Source organism: Xiphophorus couchianus, chromosome 24, assembly GCF_001444195.1.
Source record: "Xiphophorus couchianus chromosome 24, X_couchianus-1.0, whole genome shotgun sequence".
Classification (NCBI taxonomy): Eukaryota; Metazoa; Chordata; class Actinopteri; order Cyprinodontiformes; family Poeciliidae; genus Xiphophorus; species Xiphophorus couchianus.
The window spans coordinates 18,390,125-18,410,482 of NC_040251.1; the positions used below are offsets into that span (position 1 = coordinate 18,390,125).

A 20,358-nucleotide genomic window follows, 5' to 3' on the forward strand; every position below is an offset into this window, starting at 1 on the left:
TTCATAGCTCCACCTTGATTGTAAAGTTTAGCGTAATGTTTGAATATTTCCTTCAATATTCAATAAACCATGCCTTATTTTATTTTATTACATTTTTATTTGTCTTCTATTCCTAGTTTTCAGTCAAATTTACGTCTGTGACCAATAATTATTTTAGTAATCGATAAAAAAGTTGCCACTTCTGCATATTTTCTGTAATATCAGAAGTAAATTAAAGAATTTAACTATTTATTTAATAAAACAACAATCATTTTATTGAACGCTTTCGGAACCAAAGTTCGCTTCTTAAAGATCAACCTGAACAGAACTTTAACAAAACGTTTCATGGAGATTTACCTCCAGGGAACTGTTAGAGAACGTTCTCTTAGAGAACGTTCTCCGCAGGGACTCGGAAGGCTGCACTGTGAAAGTTGCAGCAGACTTTAATCAGATAAAAGTTTGTGTAAACTTTTACTTTAAAGTGATTTAACTTCCGGTCTAAAAGCAGCAATCTGCTGACTGAGTGAAACTGAAACATTTCTGTCATTTTTCAAAGTTTAATTCAGCATAATTCCTACTCTGACGTCACACGCGCGCTCCCGAGGTCTTATCAGATCACTGGAAGTGCGCTCCCGCCACAGAGCAGCAGAGGTCCTGGAGGAGGAAGAGGAGGAAGAGGCGCAGATGGAGGCAGGAGCCTGAACTCCGCCGGGATGAGTTCACCGGGTTCCGGGATGCTTTAACGCGCCGCCTGGATCTGACGCACACCAACAAAACTGCGCCAGAAACCTTCCTGACTGCGCGCAAACAGAGAGAACCACCTGCGCTCCGGTTGGACCCCCGGTTCTGCGCATTAATCACCGCCGCAGTCGGACCTTTGGCGCTGTTTCTGACGGTACCGGTGCGGAATGAGTGAAACCAGCGCAGTGGAAACTGAGAGACGTCGCTGCAGCGCCGGCGGATTGTTTGGGACGGATCCCGCTTCAGCGACTCCGAACTGATCCTGAATGAACGCAAACATGTACGCTGGGAGGAAGCGCAGAAAACCGGCGCAAAGAGGGTGAGTTCTAAAAGTGCGCACATGAAGGCTGTCCGTCACTAACTGCGGACATGTAAGACGTATTAGTTACACTTTAAGTCGTCCCTGTTTAGCAGCGGCAGACAGTTTGTAAACATGAGATTATCGCCCTGTAATGGATTTATGGGGCCGCACAGCGCCCCCTGTTGGCCGCAGCGGGAGCGCCACTCTGGTCAGACAGTTAATTAGCTCGTCTTTAATTATCAGATTATCCAGGAGCAAATCTAGAGATCTTAGAGCCCCGGGGCGCAGGAGGCCCCACAGCGTTACTTTGACTGTTTTCTTTGTAGATTTCTGATTATTTAGTGATCGCTGCACCGGAAATTAAGTTTTTTAATCGGGATGTGTGTATTTATTACCTCTTTCTAGTTATTTACCGTTTTGTAGATTTTTTTCTCTTTAGATATGACAGTTGTGAGATTGTTTCAAACATCTATGTGATTATTTTCCAGTCTCTTGTGACTTTTCTGACCATTTTGGGCTTTTTTCTCTAACTAAATTGATCTATTCTTTATTTATTGCTGTTTGTCATTTTGTAAATGCTCTGTTGTTATATAATATGTTTTTGTCTCTTCTCGATGTTTTGCTGTTTTTTCTGTTTGGATTCATTTTTTGTCTAATCCTTTCGTCCATTTGCTGATTATTTTTTGCTTCTTGTGGATAATTTTTCTTTCCTAATATTTTAGATTTTTGTTCCTCGTTTTGCAGTCGTTGTGTCAGAATCAGGGTCTTTTTTAAATCACAGATCATTTTACAGATTTCTCTTTTTTTACTGATGCCCCTTTACTCTGAAATCCCAAATCCAGCCGACATTCATCAGAAGTCACCACATATTCTGACCTTCACAAAATGTTTCCTGTGCAACATTTAGTTTTTCCTGTTCCTAAATTTGATGCTGGTATTTCCTGACCTCCAGAGTTAAACCCGTTTCCGCTGAGGGAACCAAAACCAACCCATCCAAACGGCACCGGGACCGGCTGAACTCAGAACTGGACCGGCTGGCCAGCCTGCTGCCCTTCCCAGAGGAGGTCATCTCCAGCCTGGACAAGCTGTCCATCCTGAGGCTCAGCGTCAGCTACCTGCGCACCAAGAGCTTCTTCTCAGGTGAGGAACGCACAGAGACGCCTGAGCGAAGCTGGTCCAGACGAGAGTTTCAGAATCGGACTGCCTTGGTTCTGTTCGGTGAAAACGAACCGAGTCTCCAGCAACGTTAGCTTAGATTTGGCTCCACTGTGAGTCTTAAAGTGTGGATGTTAATAATTCATCCAAGACATTTGGGATTCTGCATTGTTGCTGCAGAATAAGACGGCAGCTGCGTTTCCATTACAAATGTGTGCAAAACTTTGTCAATGTTCAGCTAATGTAAAAGATAAAAACAATTTTACAATAAGAAATGCATTTAAATTCATGAATAAGTTTGTTCCCGTAATAAATCATTAAAACACGCTGCTCTGGTCCTACAACTACTTCCTGTTTTCTTCTTCTTCATGGTTTGCGCCAGTGGCAACTTCTGGTTGTTGATCATGTGACTTGTGGGACAAAAAAAAGTCTTTTCAGTGAAGTTTTACTAAATAAACCAAAAGCTCCTCATCCAAGCAGTGAAATTAGTTATTTTTTTTAAATTGGCGTGTTTTATGAAGCAAATTTATTGTTGAAATGTCAAAATGTAAACTGCTGTAAACTTTGTAAGAGGCTTTAGGTCAATGTAAAAAGGTTAAACCTGTTGGATTAATCACGAGTTAAAGTCTTAACGTTGACGGCCTGGTTAGATGTTTTCAGGTCCAAATCCTCCCAAAACCACCGGATCTTCCAACATTCTCAACCAGAACGGCTCTTCATGTGGGGAACATTTTAATAGTGGGTTTATATTGAACACACATCCAGCCCTCCATGTCAGAACTGGGTCAGAGCCTCCATCTCCATCTAAGTGTCTGAACTCTGGTCGACCTCCTTCCATCCAGCCAGCGGAGAAACCCGCCAGGACTCGGCCTCTTCTCGCCCGTGGCCCGGAGCCGACCCCGTTCTGAAGGCTGAGCCAGTAATGTAGGTCTGGGGAGACGGACCCTTTACTGCGGGCGCTGAGGAGATGAAAGAACAGAAACGCGGGGGGATAATCCACTCAGGGGAGGCTTATGGGCCTTTACAGGGAGGGGGGCGCGGCGTGAACAAAGTACAGTCTGCTCTCCGCCGGCATCCTGCAGGAAAGCTGCAGCGCTGGAACATGAACCTGGGAAGATCAGAGGAGTCGGTGAATCTGAATCTGAGGTTTTCTCATGAGGTCACAGTCAGAAAGTTAAAGTTATGTTCATATTCATATTTTCTACGTTTTTGTACCTCAGTTCGAGTTTCTACTGCTTCTAAAATCAGTCTGAGCTCCTAAAAACAACCATCCAGCCGTTTTTTGGCAATAAATTTTTGGTGACTGGAAAATGAGCCGTTTCAAAAACTTCCCGATTGTTGAGTCACATTCCATGGAAACTGCGCTGTTACCTAGCAACCCCATCCAAGCCCAGCCCGTTACCTAGCAACCGCAGTGGAGCTCCAGCACATTTACTTAGCTGGTTTTAGCGCTGCATGGTCTGTACAACGGCTGCTGGAAAAGACAAGTGTTTTGTTGTTAACTTACCATCCAGGAACCATTTGCTGCATTCTCATTAGTTGTGCAGGAGGCTCCACTAATGCTTTTCAAATATATACAGTTGCATAATTGTGCATCTGTTTGCAGGCATTTTCATGTGCGAGTTAAACGTTGAGTCGGAGGTGATGAGAAGAACTTCTGGATGAGTCGACACTAAAACTGTTTTCACACCTGATAGTCTGGTGTGTTAGATTGGAACCGAAATGACTCCTGCTCCAGTTCCAGCTTCCTGTTCTGTTTCTCACTGCACATCAAACCAACCAAACCTTCTGAGCAACCTGTTCCCCTCCTCACCTGTCCAGAAACGTACTCATGAGGTCCAGATGGAGCTTTAACTAAATGTTGCTTGTATGTTAAATCAACATTAAATTGAACGTGAGACAGAAACATGGAGCAGTTTTAGTTGCTCTTCTTTTCTGAATAATTCATTCCGGTCTGCAGCGACGTTAGCGTAGCGTAGCATGGGGGTTATTCAGGTCATGGTGTGTGTCATCATCCCCTCAAACAGCAGCTGATGAACTGTCGCTCAGATTAGGTTCATCTGCAGAACTCAGATCTCGGTTCGGTCCTTCGGTGACGTTCTGTCCTCACCAGGCTGCTGTGTCTCTGCTAGCCGCCGTCTGTTGTGACGTTTTTAACGGATGTTTTCATGCTCGTCGCTCTCCGTTGTGCCAACACACGTCCCCTCCCATGCGCCGTCGCCGGCCTCAGGCGGTTTTTCTTCCCCTCGGTTTCCGTTCCTGACGTCAGGCGGTTAAAAAGCCCGTTCTGCCTCCTCCAGCTCTGAATTAGTGACAGTCCAGATGAAATGCTGCCATCGCTGCGAGACTGAGCCACATCCATGGCGATGGATGAAATAAAAAGATCAACTTCAGATGTTTTAACCTCTGTGGTGAATCTGGATCAGGTTCAGGAGAGAGCTTGACCTTTGACCTCTGGATTCTCAAAGTCTTCCTCTTCTATTAACGTCTGAACCTGCTGCATCAGAAAGCATGCTGAGTGTATTAAAGGTCAAAGGGCACAAAGGAGCCACTTCAGTCCTTTTAAAACCTGCCGTCGTCTCTGAACATTCAGCTTTACCTTCTACTTCCAATCAGGCGTCAAAGACGATGAAAAGTTAAAATTTTACTGTTTTATGATTCATTTTTGGAGTCAAGGAACCTTAATAAAAGAAAACCTGAACATTTGTATGTAAGACTTTGATTAATTCAAAACCAAACATGAGTTTTTTTTTGTTTGGTTCTATTTCTGAACCAACGACGTGAAAATGTCACTGAACAGAACTTCCTTCTGCACCAAATGAAACAAAAATCTAAATTTAGAACAAAAAAGTGAGAAAAGTTACCAGCAGATGGATTGGAAACAAACTTTTCTATTCTTTAAAGATGTCAGTTTTTGTTACTCGCCGTATTAATCACAGATTTTAGATAAACATAAGTTGACATCAAGTAAAACAGAGACAGCAGTGAGAAATACTGCCATCTGCAGGTGGGAGTTAGCATCACCTAAACTCAACGTTTTTGCAGAAAATTAATAAACGGCAATAAACTGGATAGGCTGGATAATGATGTACACCTCTGGGAAACAAAATCCTGTAGCTTTCAACATGGTAGCAAGCTTGGTGGTGGCAGCATCATACTGGGGGCTGGTCTTTCAGGAACATGTAAGATGCTAAAGTGTTTAGATTCATGGTGAAACAAGAAGGATCTGATGGAAAGGAACCAGCTGATGTTGGTTTACTTTGACTTTAGAGTGAAACATGACGCTGTGGATGGAAGCAGCTGAAAGTCTCACTTTTCTACCAGCTCCTTGAACAGCTCATGGTATAATTTTAGTTCTTTATTAGGTGAGTTTTTATTGTCGACTCTAAAACCCCAAAGGAACCTTTGGTGCAGCGTCTCTAACTGGTTTCTGTCTCCTCCTGCAGAGGCGCTGAAGCACCAAACTCCCAACGGCATCAGCAAGAGCAGCGATGGAAACGGCGGCGGCACGACGCCGGGAGCCGCTGAGGGCGCCATATCAGAGGGCGAGCTTCTGCTTCAGGTTGGCTCGTCTGTTACAACATGTTGGTGAAGCTTTGCTGCTTGTTTTGGTCTGATGGAGGAGCAGCGGCTCTGCACAGCAGGGCAGGAACACAAGTATTTAGTTTTTTTATTATACAGTGAAATCAGCATGCCCAAGGCGGCCATCTTGCTGTACAGCATCTATTTATTTGGACTATGAATTCAGCTCAACTGTCACAAAATATGAGGGCCAGGATAAGATTTTATGTTTTACAAAAAGTCGTAATGTTACAAGAAATCTTCCCAAAAAGAAAAAGTAGGAAAATGTAAATATTTTATGGTTTGTTTTTATTGTTTTTCCTTCACATTGGATCAGAACCGGTGCTCTTTGGAGGAGTTTTAGTTTTTCCGTTGCTACAAATTGTAAAAATTTTCACAAAAATTTGACTAAAGCCAGAAGAATTTCACTGTAAAAGAATAAAAATCATATTTCTGACCCTCTTCGTTTATTCAGCAGCCTGTGAGTCTGATGCTCAAAAAAGATGGAAATGAGAAGTGGAGCGAATGTGTCGGATCGGGTGAGGCGCTAGTTCTGGTGATGGTTGTAAACATGATCTTCATCAGTGCGACGGTGTCATCACTTCCTCTCAGAAGCCTCAGGCTCTTTGAAGATGGCGATGGAGGTGTTAGTCATCCATCGGTGACCTCCTCCTGACCTGACCTGACCTCCGCTCTGATGCTTCCTCCTCCCCGTCAGCCTGGGGTTGAAGTCTCATCTCCTCTGTTGCCGTTTGTTTGTCTTTTATTCTGCTCTATCCGCTGCTGGCCCATTTCTTCTCTCTTATCTGAAGGCTTTTTTATCCAACCGGAGTCTGATTGAGTCAAAAAAAAGCACAGGGTGAATCAGAGGTTGCAAACAGATTACGCTTATGCCTTTCCCATCCAATGAAAACAAAACATTGGAGTAAGCTGATCTAAAGACGGGATTATTCCACATCCAGAGAACCAGATTCATGTTTCCCTTCATGTGTTTCACCTAATTTGGTCTCTTGACACCGCGGTGAGCAGAATCACGGCATGATGAAGTAGCAGAGGCTGTTCTCTCTGCAGGCTCTGAACGGCTTCGTGTTGGTGGTCACGTCTGAAGGAAACATCTTCTTCTGCTCTCACACCATCCAGGATTACCTGGGCTTCCATCAGGTACTCACTCATCATGCATCACGTCTCGGTTCTGCTGGTCAAACCACTAATACTGGTTTTGTTTGTCTGAAAACAAAGTCTCTAAAATGGTCGGCTGCTGTTGATCACCTGACAGTGACTGATTATCAGACCTCTGTAGAAGAAGACAAAATTGGTTTCACATCCGAGTATCATTTGATCCCAGAATGAAGGAAATCTGGGCCGACTTATACTGATGCTATGTTCTATTTAAAGACAACAAAATTTGAATGATTTGAATTGGATTTAAACTCACAAAGTTATGAACTGCTAAGTACGGAAGTGGTTGCATCATGTTGTATGTTGCTGCAAGAGGGACTGGTGCTCTTACCTCATGGTGACATCATGAAGACAGATCATCATGTGGAAATATTAAAGCAAAATCTCAAGATTTTAGCCAAGAAAGTTTGGTTCTGGGATCCAGAAGGTCTTTAATGTTCCTCAGCATGACGTTATATCAGATGCAAAATGGTTTAAAGACAGTAAAGTAGATATTTTGGGGGCTTTTCTGGTCTCAGTCTCAGTCAGACTAAGAGGAAGAGGAAGAAAACCCAAAATATTTGACCTCAGTAGATATTAAAGGTAATTCTCTCAAATACTGAGAAGTTAATAAATTCCTGATTTGATAAAAGTCTATTTAGTCTGACGCTATGGTTTTGTGTCTTTTTACACAGTGTGTGTAAATATTTGGTGTTAAATCCACAGTAGTGACTGAATGTTCCTGAGTGGGCAGAGGAGCCACATATGGGCCACGAGGCGTAATCCAGTTAGCGTCACAACAAAGCGCTGCTTCCTTCAGCCTAATCTTATTTCAGACAACATGCTTACAAATTTAGCCTGGATCCGCCGGCCCGTCTCACACCACCACAACCAGCGCCAGCATCTAACTCTGGACTGGAAGCTGTGGTTTACGTTCACACTCTGGATAGGACCGTACAGTCGGGTCGTACGGTTAGCGTCGGGGTGTGATCATCACCTTTCACCCCTGGTTCTTCACCCGCCCGCCTGAGGCCCGTCTCCTCCTGTTGACCAAACCACCCCAACCTGACGCAGGAAGAACCCAGACTGATGAGAGTGAGCTCAGTTCTGATCGGAGCTTAAAGTTAGTTATTGGATCATGTGCTGAAGACACTTTATCTGCTTTAACAGTGGAGATTAATATAATGGGATCATCTTAGGTGAAGAATACATCCATTCTTTACCTCGGACTTGGCGAAATAACACTAAACCTTCAGTTTTCCTTCAGATGGAAGAATGACAAGAACCCAGTTCAGCTCTTTGGGTTCTCTGTGCTGATCTGAGTGAACCGACAGGGTCCAGAAACGGCCAACAGGAATGTTTAAGAAGCATTTCACACAACACTTCTGTCTGTCAAAATTCCTGCTGTTGACCCGGCTGTGACTCCTCCCCACTGGGAGGCCGGTCCGCTCACGTCCAGTGCTGGGTCATGCTGGTTCTGGACGGTCCCAGCAGGTTTCTGGCTTTGGTTCAGCCACCTGAACTAAATAATAAGCGACACTTGGTTTCTTTTGGCTTCACTTCAAGGCTGTCGGACTCCAACGCTCTGCTGTCTTGAAATGTCTGGTGGAGCTTATAGGGTCAGAATGTGAAGTTCATCTCAACACCTTGTGGTTCTGGAAAACCACCAGAGTGATTATTAATGAAAACATCGGGGACAAGTCAAACGAAAGCCTTCACTTTGGACAGAGGTCTGGTAGAGGTGGATGTTTGGTGGATGTTTGGTAGATTCCAGAACCTGCTTTTCTTTTTCCCTAGCAGCTGATTTGAAGTAAAGTTAAAGGATGTGGAGAAAGTTGTTGCTGATGGTTTGCATTGTACATTTGAAAACTTTGCTATGAAACCACCAACTCTGCATTTAGAAGCCCAAATCAGACGCTAACTGATCAGAACCGAGTTGGAAGATGTTGAAGAACCTTCAGTACCTTTAATTTGAGGGTTTGGGTGAATATACACAACTGTTTCAGTGTAAATCTGCAGATCTGTTGAAGGCTGTGTTGTTTCCCGTCAGACTGATGTGATGCACCAGAGTGTGTTTGAGCTGATCCACACTGAAGACCAGCAGGAGTTCAAGAAGAACCTGCACTGGGCCCTGATCCCGCCGGTCAGCCTGGAGCCCCCCACCGACCCAGCAGGTCAGTTTCCTCAAACACTCACCGTCATTCCCACAAATATTCTGCTTTCTGTGCAAACGGGCTGAACTAAAACCTTAAGAGGAGTCAGACGTGAGGTCAGGAAGCGGCGAGGAGAGGTGACCTTTGAGACGTCACATCATCATCAGCAGCAGTATGCTCTCAGATGCTCTTACTGTACACTGGAGTTTAACAGCTGGCGTTCTGCATTAGCTTCACACAGCAGCAGCAGATGTAGGTCAGCCTGTCCTCCCATAAACTGCCACTTCTTCAACACTTTTTAACCAAACTGTATCTGCTCAGGTGAAGATCTGACGTCTTCCTGCCCGGTGAGCTACAACCCTGACCAGCTTCCACCGGAAAACTCCTCCTTCCTGGAGCGAGCGTTCGTCTGCCGCTTCCGCTGCCTGCTGGACAACTCCTCCGGCTTCCTGGTAAGTCAGAAAGCTCCACCTGCCTCACCAGGAAGATGTTAAGCATCCGGAGCTGAGTGGGTGGGTATAGAAATGGAGGCCATTGTTTGTTCCAATAAAGGAAACCTTAGAGTCCCGGAGAGAAAAGCTTTATCCTCTCACCTGCTCTGTTAAAGCCACAGCTTCTCCAGGGGATCATAAGGTAGAGGCCAGTTTCTGTTGACCTTCTGGTACTGAGAGTGAAGACGTGGTGGTCCCGCCCCCGAAGACGGACTTTAGCTTCTCTGTAATCTGTCATCTGAATCCACAGCTGCAGCTTCTTACACCCACCATGGTCTGTTAGTCTGAGGTCGTTCCACGGTTCCTGCTCACTCTGGAATCAAGTCTACAGAAGGATGGAAAAATATATTTTAATTCCTAGATTGATTTATTATTCCATTGTTGCATCCATGGATTGTGACTGAAATGTATTTTTCTTGCAATCAGAAAGCTGTGGGTTTGACTTTTAACCCCAAGTTGCCAACCAATCTGCATATAGGAGTATGAATGAGTGTGATTGGATGAATGTAGCTGCAATGGTCAGAGACTAGAGAAGGGTTATCTAAGAGGTTAAAACACTGATCACTGGACATTGTCAGAGTTAGGGAATCCTTCAGTAACTCTGCCATCTGTCTGTCCAGACTGATTGATGTCAGTAACTTTGTTTCTAATCAGATTAGTTCTTGAACACATTTGCATGATGTTCTGTTTTGTGAGATTTTAGTCCGGTCCAATAAAGGAATTTCTTGATTCTGCTGGTCTAGCAGAATGTGGTTGGTAAAGTTGAGCTAATCTTTCCAGTGAATGTGGTTAATTCATGATTTAGTGAACAGGACAACATCTCCATCTGACTGCTAACCTTTTCCAGTCTTCTAGTTGCTCTGCTGACTTCTACTCTACTTTATTTGCACAGGTTGCTTCTTAAACTTGGTGTAATAATGAATATTTACAATTTGCTTTGGGACTTTAGACTTGACACTGTGTATAACCAGAGCGAAACCATTCCTGCTAGTATGTTTTCACTCTACGTAAAGTGGTTTAGGTAAATATGACTGATTGTGCTCGACGGGCTGAGAAAAAGCAGCTCTTACTCATCTGATGTGAAGGAGTTCTGCTCTGCTCTCATTTGGATTTATGGATTATTGATGATGATGGTGATGAGATAATGATATGATGAAATGACTTCCTTGCAGCCGCTGAGCATCCAGGGCAGACTGAAGTTCCTCCACGGTCAGAGTCGGCAGAGTGGAAGCAGCCCTCCTCAGCTCGCCCTGTTCGCCGTGGCAACGCCGCTGCAGCCTCCGGCCATCCTGGAGATCCGGACCAAGAACATGATCTTCAGAACCAAACACAAACTCGACTTTACGCCGATGGCCTGCGACGCAAAGTACATCCTGACGTAACCTGAAGGTCTGGCCTCTGGTTGCTCTGAGTGTGACGGTTTGTGTTGGTTTCTGGCCGTTTAGAGGGAAAATCGTTCTGGGTTACACCGAGGCTGAGCTGAGAGTGCGAGGATCCGGCTACCAGTTCATCCACGCCGCTGACATGATGTACTGCGCTGAAAACCACATTAGAAGTAAGTCCCAGCTGCTGCCGCTTGACGAAAGGTTGCTGGTGCAAATGACTTCACTGAAGTCCCGGACGACCCGGTTAGTCAACGCCAACCGGGTCGTCCGGTGCACATACTGTTACACATGCAATCAGGCAGAGAAAACCTGCACACATGTTCCGAAACATTCATCCCAGAGATCCCACTACTGGGAATGTCAGTGATGTAGCTTTGTGTTCAGATGTGCAACCGCTCAATGATTCTTGGGGTGGAAGAAGTTTGTTTTTATACCAGACAAATGTTTTTACTGCCTACAGACAACATCACAGCATGGTGGGAGTCGTGCAGCAGAAGGAAATATTTAGTATTTATCCCTGTAATCTCCCAGAACACGAGTCAAAACAAGGTCACAGATCTAATCACCGTTAACAAATAATCCCCATTTTTCAGCTTTACTTGGAACCAGGCTGATGCTCTCTCAACATCCACCGTTAAATTGCTCTTGTCAGTGGATTATTAGAGGAAGTGAACTATAAGGTCATTTGGATGCATATGTTTACGCCAAGCAGAACGGAGACCACTTCAAAATCAGGAAGTGGACTAAACGCAGGGCATTCTGGGTAAATACAACCAAAACAAATGGACTTGAAGTCTTTTGCCGAAGATAAAGACTAAAATCTGACTCCACTCCATTTTACTTCAGATTTTGTGAAGTTGTGTTCAACGTCGTCTTCAGAGGTTTTCAGGTCATTTCTTTTAGTGGTTCTTGATGCAGCGCCCCCACAGGTGAGAGGGTGAACTGGTTTGTTTGACTCAGTGCAGAATGAAAGAACTGCAGCTGCTGAAAATGTAACAAATGTTGAAACTTGCCCTGCGACAGACTGGCGACCTGTCCAGGGTGTACCCCGCCTCTCGCCCGGAACGTAGCTGGAGATGGGCACCAGCAACCCTCCCGACCCCATTGGGGACAAGGGTGAACGGAAAATGGATGGATGGATGGATGGATGTTGAAACTTTGACCTCCAGTTGAACCAAGTCTGCTGGACTACCAGCTGTGAAAACCTCCGACTCTCTGATGGTTCATTTTGTTGCTTCGGTTCATTTAGTCGACCAAAATACTAGAATTCCTTCATGTCTGCTGTGGCTCAGTGTTTGACAGTTATGACCAAATATTGGCCTCATCAATGATCTACTCAGCTGGGCCATCGAATATCTGAGGGGGTGAGAGTTTGTTTTAATGAACTGGGCGCCAGTAAGACATCCAATGACTGACCATTAAAGGTTGAGCTGGTTCTCCACCTTCTGGGGACCGTTTGACCTCTCTGACCCCTTTGACCTCTCTGACCCCTTTGATCCAGCTGAACAACTGAATCACAGATTAAAGAATCACTGAACCTGTTCATAACTTAAAGTTAAAAGTTTGAACGCTCCTATACATCATGAGCTTCTACATGTTCTCTGATGTGCTTTCAGTGATAAAGACGGGTGAGAGCGGGCTGACCGTCTTCAGGCTGCTCACCAAAGACAACAGATGGAAGTGGGTCCAGGCCAACGCCCGACTCGTCTACAAGAACGGGAAGCCGGACTACATCATCGCCACCCAGAGGCCTTTGGCGTTAGTGCTCCTTTGAGATTCTGCTGCTTCTGTTGTGAGTTTTCCTTCACTGACATGTTTGTTCCTTCAACCACAGGGAGGAGGAAGGAGGAGAACACCTGAGGAAGCGATCTATGCACCTTCCCTTCACCTTTGCCACCGGAGAGGCTCTCCTGTACCAAACCAGCCACCCGCTGCACGGATTCCCTGATTCCTCCCACGGCAAAGCCAGAGGCAGCAAGTCCAAGAAGGGCAAAGTGGACAAGAGTTCCTCGGATGAACTGAAGCCCAACTCACTGCTGGGGGCGCTGATGAGTCAGGATGAGTCTGTGTACGTCTGCCAGCCGGATGCAGAGTCTCGAAAGTTGTACCATGGCAGCAGGCCTGCTGAGTCCGATAACTTGTTGAGCAGCACCTCCTGGAATATTGTCTCCAACCGGGAGATGGGGACATGCAACGGAGACGGCTTTGACCCTCTTCTGTCAACGCTGGACTCTTTGTCACTGGATGGAGGGGAAACTTGCTCTAACAGTGAGCTGTTCAGTGCTCTGGAGAGTCTGGGCCTAAACGCAGACGACCTGGAGCTGCTCCTGCTGGATGAGCGGATGATGCAGGTGGAGCTGGATCCCAACCGCGTTCCCACTCTGACCGACCTTCTCACCAATAACGAGATCCTCACTTACGTCCACGACACTCTGCAGAGTGAGCTGGAGGACGGAGTCCTGTCTTCAGACCCTGACTCCGCCCCCCAGCAGCCATGTTTGATGCCTGAAGCCTCTTTGGACCTCCCCGCCTTCAGGCAGCCCATCGTCCAGCTGTCGCAGCAGATGCAGCAGCACATCCAGGCTGCCTCACATCCAGCTGGTTTATCTGACAGTCTCTGGGTGGACCACCATCTTCAGACTCCACTAACTGGTCCACAGCTGGACGCTGAGCATCTACACCCACATCTAGAGTCACCATGGCAACTGCAGATAAACAATGAGAGCGCAGCCTCATCAAGCTTCCAGAACGGATCTCACATTCCAAACCAGAACACGACTTTCCCCTTGAACCTGAACACTAGCGTCCCAGGTTACTCTTTAGATGCATGCACCACTCTGCTGAACGGCGAGGCAACGCTGGATGTTCATCAACATCTGGATGGGATGACCACAGCGGCCACGCCCGCACATCTGGGTCAGCAGAAACAGAACCCAGCTTCCTGTTTGTCCTACGGAGCAGCACATCTGGGTCAGCAGCGGCTCAGCCTGCCAAACCTGAGCTGCAGCGTGTTTGACCCCACAGCAGACGGGAAGGTGAGAAGATGCTAACATCATCCATCCATCCATCCATCCATCCATCCATCCATCCATCCATCCATCCATCCATCCATCCATCCATCCATCCATCCATCCATCCATCCAGTTTTTAATAGCTTGACATTTTCTTTTTACTGTGTAATAATTTGTGTTGCTGCCTCTTGGTCTGAACTCCCATGAAAAAGAAGTTTTTAATCTCAATATGTTTTTATTCTGGTAAATTAAAGGTTAAATTGGTCCATTCATTTTTCCATCCATCCTTCGTACTCCGTGGTTTTGCCCCATGAAGCCGAGGTTCTTCTTCTTTGCTCTGAAATGTAACTGAACATCAACACACCAAGAGCTGCTGGATCTGCCTCCCTGCAGCTCTGTGCTGCTCCCTTTCCCTGTCAGGAAAATGGATTATTTGATTTCCGAGTCGGCTCTGGAGGCCCGGGGCCGATGTGGAGTTCAGAGTAAACCGCCATGATGCAAGTGGACATGTCGTGTAAATAAGATGAGGAGGAGATGGGCCGGGCCAGCACTGAGTCAGTTTAAATTCAGGAGCCTCACATTGTAGAGGAAGCCCAGCTTGCTTTGTGCTGACTGTTCAGTGGAAGCACAGCATGTGCATTTGGTGAATAATCTTGACTTCTGCTGGATTTATCCAAATCTGGCTGTGCTGATTGGATCCGGTGCTGCCCTGCAGGATTCTCGTCTCATTGGGCTGAAATGTGTGGGCAGCACCATGCATACACAGGATGGTTGGCAGTAAACACTGAAGGTTTCAGCCTTGATTAAATGTAATATAAAGTTCCTAAACATTTATTTCTGGCTTCCTTTGGTTCTGGTTCTGGTGGACACTAAGTGAACGGGTCTGTAAAGACTTGAGGCGTTTAATGGGTCAAATGATTTCTGGATTTGAATGAGTTTCTCTCTGAGTGGTAAAGTTTGACCACATAAGATCCCAATGACTCTGATTTAAACAGATTTTAGTTTTTTACAACATTTGTGTCATTTATTGCTGATTTTTAACTTGTTGACATTTTATGGACCAGAAATAATTAATTCTGTCTTTTTATTGCCCTTTTACTCATTGTTGTTATAGCTTATTTACTCAGTGGCTGTAGGGGATTGTGGCTTTACTGGTATCACATAAATATAAGGCGGAGCATCATCAGCATAGAGTATCATCTGAGTTTGAGAAATGTCATTCTAGAGGGAGTGAATACAAGTAATGAAGCCTTTAGCTTCTCTGAATGTGGCTGCAGCTCGGAAAATGTTTTTAAAACTTTATGAGAACCAGTTAAAGCAATTAATTTTTAGGATTTTCACCAATAAAGCTGAGATGCTTACTGAGCCAGAAAAATGAAATTAGTAAGGACTATGAAGATCCACACACATCGTAAACACAAATCAAGTTCAAAGACGAAAGCAGTTCCAGATCTTTCTTATTTAAAATATAAATTTATAACATTAAGGATTTAAAACAGTAAACCCTGTGGTTTATCTTACAGCAGGCAGTCACACTTAGCTTGGCTGCAAATCCACAAACAGGAAGAGGAAACCATGAAGCTGGTGTGATATAAAGTAATTCATGATGTTCCAGTTTTGTGAGCCGTCCTGGATCAGCTGGGCCTCCCTGTTACCATTCACTGTGTCGTGTCTTTCCGAGCATGACAGCAGCGTTTGAACAGAAAAAACAAACTGCCAGATCGGGATAAAGACGGAATGAGTTATGAGTGAGGACAGGAGAGAAAAATGAGTACAATAATGAATAGAATAAGGCCGGGAAGAGCCGCGGCCGGCCCCCAGAGACGGCCGAGCCCAGCAGGCATCCCTCCATCCCGCCCTATTCAGCCTCCTCTGTTATTCTTCGGGGTCAGTGGCTGTCCCTGAAAGAAAAATACTGGCATGGGGGCCAGTGAGGCATGAGCGCCGCTGACCTACAATTTATCTGTCATCATTACCTAATGCTGCAAACACAGGATGGGGTGGGGGGAGGCTGCCGTGCAGAGAGACACGGCTCGCAGCGCAGAGACTGTCTGTACACAGAGATACGTTATCTCTTATTTAACCAGACCAGAACGTCTCATATTGTCTCACTGGGCTCTTGGTCTGTACCCTCACTTTGCTACTGGCCTCCATGTTGTCATCTCCTTATAGTTGAAGATGGCATCTGTTCATCCATCCATTATCTGATGAGTAGAGGAGAGTCGGGTCATGAATGAAGCAGTGAGTTCTGCCTTGTTCTTCATTGGAGCAGGCTAGCAGGGCCCCCTGTGCTACAGACAAAACCTCAGTCTGTCTCCATCCCTCTCTGTCCTCCTGTGGCTCCTGACCAAAAGACCTGAACTCTTCATCTTGAAGACGAGAGGAGCCGGTTGAGAATCATGGCACCAGGCCAGCAGAAGGAGGGATCCAGGATGAGCAACACAACAAAACATCGTCTGCAAAAAGCAAATATGAGACCCTGAGGTTCCTAAACCAAACCATGGTACTTTGGTACCATGAAGAACAAACCATGGTACCTTTAGCATCGGTAGAAACACTTCTGCTTCCACTTAGCGCTTTGAAACTTTGAAAACATTTAGTTTCCTCTAGATTACTTTTTTGTAAGCTCTAATTTACTTGGCTGTCAGAAACGTTCAGTTGAATAAACTTTACTGTGTGTGTTGAAGTTTTGATTATGGACTGTTAAGGATTCTTCAAGTAGTTTAACTAAAAAGGAGTAACTTTTAGTTAGCTCTTTAGATTCTGTCTGTGAACACCTCTGGGTCGACCAGAACTTTGGACGGTTCTGGTGTCGTCTGGGCTGCATTGATTGAACTATAATTGAGGATCTTTGCATCCTGCAGATCAGGTGTGATCTGATATGACTTTTAGTTTCCTGTGTGAATCATCAACTCAGACCCTCCAGATTTGTTTCTAACTCTGTTTAATCTCAGATGATAAAAAGAAGGAAGCAGATCGTTTGAGAAGATGATAAGGAATGAAATTAATCTGAAGCAATGTGTGGTTTGTTTCCAGGTGGAGAACGGCTGCCTCCTCAGCGCCCCCAGTGTAGGGTACGTCCGGACGTGTCTAATTCCTGGAAGAAACGGAGTGGAGGCTGTGACGGGCCCTGACGAAGTCTCCGACTTACAGGACCCCCAGAAGTCTGGATTCTTCCTCTGACCGGACAAAGCAGGGCAGAGGTGGGACAGATGTCAGGGTTTTAGGGAAAGATCAGGAACTTTGGACCAGATCATTTTCACGACCATTGTTCTGATGTCTCATCTCAAAAGAAAACCTTTTTCACTGAATCTGTCCTGCTCATTGAAGCAGGGCTGAATCCTCCAGCCTGGACGTCCTGAGTGGAGGACGTCCTTATTCAGACGTCCTCCACCCAGAGGAACTGCTGGGAAGGTTTGAGGTTCTCTCTCCTCATTACTGCTGCTTCTACTCCACCTTTTAAGATTAATATCCTCTTATGCAAACAGATGTTAGTTTAATATGAGCGCAGTCTGAGATAATCTGCAAAGCTCAGAGTCAAAGAGCATTTAAATCGTCTAAACAAGAAGCTTTAGTCAAGAGTTTAATGTCGTCACGTGGTGCAAACACGGGCAGAAGATAAACGGCAGCAACTTTATGGTCTATCAGAAGAAAACCAGACCACTGTTGGAGATTTTAAATCAATCTGCAGTATTTTAAATGAAAGTATATTTCGTGTTTTGAAGGACATTATTTGTGGTGTTGGGTGGTTAAATTAAGAAGAGATTTAAGCAGAAGACTAATGAGATCGCCTAGATGTTCTGTAGAGACGCAGTCAGAGACGACTGGATTGGTTGGAGAAAATTGAAAAGCATTTTTTGTTTGGTTTCCAAACTGGAGGTGTGGGCGGAGCTCCAGTTAATGCCTTGTCCTGGAAACAAACACCTGTCGAGTGGAAGAAAACCCAACTGCACTCACAGCCTCGGCAGACATGAGGACCTAACTGTAAATACGGTTTTTGCTTTGTTTGTTTTCATGAGTTTTGAATTTACAACACTTAAAACACTGACCGTGTCTACGGGTTCTGTTCAGTAAGAAAGTAATTACACCCGCATTTAACTTTAGGGTATGTTGATTGAGGTTTAGGGTCCTACCACAGCACTGGTTGAGGTGTAGACTTTAACTAGGCCATTTTAACACCTTGATTCTTTCCTTTTTCAGCTGTTCTGTTGTAGATTAGCACCTCTCTTTGGGTTCACTGTTGGTTGCTGACCCAGTTTGGTCAGCATTGGACAGACGTCCTCACATTTGACTTTGGAAAAGCATATCCTGAAAACTAAAACAGGGTGCACTTTCTTTTTGAATTGACTGTATGTAAAACCAAGATGTTTCTGTGTTTCATTCTGGTGCTACTTTCTCAGCGGTTAAAGCTGGAGGCTCAAACCAAATCCTGAACCAAGACAACGCCATCAGAGCTCCTCCTCTCTTAAGTAAAGAGTCTCTGTTGGTTACCGTTTCCAATCCAAGTGAATCTGAAGGTACCAAACAGCCAGAAGGAGGCGGTTCACACCTGGGGTTCAACTAGGTCACCACTTGACTCCCAAGTTGCTTCTGGTCATCAGATCTTAATGTCTGGTCAAATATGCAGATCTGCAACATTTACTGGTCTGAAAGATGTGCAAACCATCTGTACCTTTTATGCTGGACGTTTCTGGGATGTGCCTTGGTTAAGATCAGAGCTTTAGGTAGACATTTCCAAAAAGATAACATTAGCATTAAACCAGTCTGGACCGGTCTGAGTCAGTCTGGACATTGACCAGGAGGAACACCAAACCTTGTCCAGGTCTTGATTTGAAGAGTACTGAAAGAATTCAGTGGTTCATAAGTTTGAGTCTAGATGGTTCCCATATCCAATCCAACTTCCTCTGAACAAACCTTTTATTGTGACCAAACAGTTTAATCATTTTCCTTGTTTGACCTTAGACCTTTGTCTGGATGGCTTCTTGCAGCAGGAACTCCATCTTGGTTGACATCCTTTCAGTCCAACGCTGTAGTGTGTTTCTACAGATTTGGTTCACAATCCTCTGAAACCCTTTTCCATTACACAACTCTGAAAAATTGCATAGCAGCAATATTACCAACACCGTATTTGCCCCACTGTTCGCTGTTGTGCTTTTTGCTTTTGTCTTCAGTTGGACTGGACCACAGGTGACATCATACCTGACAAACCAGGTATTACCGGTGACCAACTGGAACGAGGTTCGGCATTCAGGAACTGGTGGTTCAAAATCACTTTCGGGAACCAGAAAGGACTCCGAATCACGTTGGTGGATAAAACCTTGGTGTTCCAGCGGAAAACGTCTTTGCTGCCACCAACGTACCTCCTTTCATCGGACGGGACAGTTTGGGACTGGTTTCAGATCTTTGGACCGGAACAACTTGTAATTATTTGGGTTCAAACTTCCATTCAGACCCTTTGACTGACAGTAGCTCCAGGTGTGAACAGCCTAACGCTGCAGAAGAGCTGCTGCCATGTTTCCTTCCTCCCACTGTGACAGACCAGACACGCTGCTCCAAAGGAACCGCAGAGACCGTTACCCGGCCGTCTTCTTTCTGTACCGAGACGGGTCGGCGTTTAGCATTTAGCACCACGTCAGAAACCAAAACTCAGTCAGGAACTGAACAGGGAGTAGATCCGGTGTTGAATGTTCTCAGAGTTTTTATCTAACAGGAAGTAGGTTCTTCAGGTCAACCAGCAGACGACAATCAATACGACAACAAAAGGCATTTACTGATCTGCCTCGTTTGGTTCTATTGTTTTTATACTTTAGTCATTTTTCTTATAAAGCAGATTATTTAAGAGCACTTATGAGATCAAATGCTGTATGAAGACAAATTATAAAGCAAAGCATCGTTTTCAAAGAAGCTAAAACAGTATGGTGTGTGTGTGTGTGTGTGTGTGTGTGTTACGTGTTTGGAAAGGTGTTTACGATCACTGTGCTTACAAACTCTCCCCAGCACTGAAGGGACTAAAAAGCATTTTATTATGTATAAATATTGTTAGTGTTCTGGTTTTATGTTTTGGGGAGTTTGTCACTTTAGCTGAAACAAAATGGTGCCATAAGACGAGCTGAAGCTCACGATTCAGTGTTTCACAATAAAAAGGGCACAAGAGCATTTTCTGTGTTAAAATGTGTTTTCTGATGTTGTTCAAACCCACTTTGTCTGGCTGTTAATGAAACCAAACTTTCCTCGCACCGTTTTGTCCATGTTAGCTCATTTATTTTGCGACTTTTCTTCACTCAAGCTCGTAGTTGTTTGTCAGACTTTTGTGAAAAAGAAAAAAATAATGCAGTTTTTCTCTGAGATGCTGGAAATAAATGATTTTGTTCAACCACAGTCATTAGTTGCCTCTTTGCAACCAACTGCTGTTCCTCACCTGCC

At 45.0% G+C, this 20,358-nt stretch overlaps 1 protein-coding gene across 1 annotated transcript; it reads left to right on the forward strand.

Annotated features, from left to right (window-relative positions):
* The first annotated feature begins 617 nt into the window (after positions 1-617).
* Positions 618-20,317, forward strand: LOC114141236 (aryl hydrocarbon receptor-like). Its single transcript, XM_028011724.1, has 11 exons — positions 618-1,039; positions 1,974-2,161; positions 5,623-5,738; positions 6,809-6,898; positions 8,946-9,069; positions 9,370-9,500; positions 10,712-10,905; positions 10,985-11,094; positions 12,541-12,682; positions 12,759-13,959; positions 16,972-20,317. Exons 1-11 carry the CDS (start codon positions 987-989, stop codon positions 17,116-17,118), a joined length of 2,496 nt encoding a protein of 831 aa, XP_027867525.1. The 5' UTR covers positions 618-986; the 3' UTR covers positions 17,119-20,317.
* Positions 20,318-20,358: the final 41 nt, after the last annotated feature.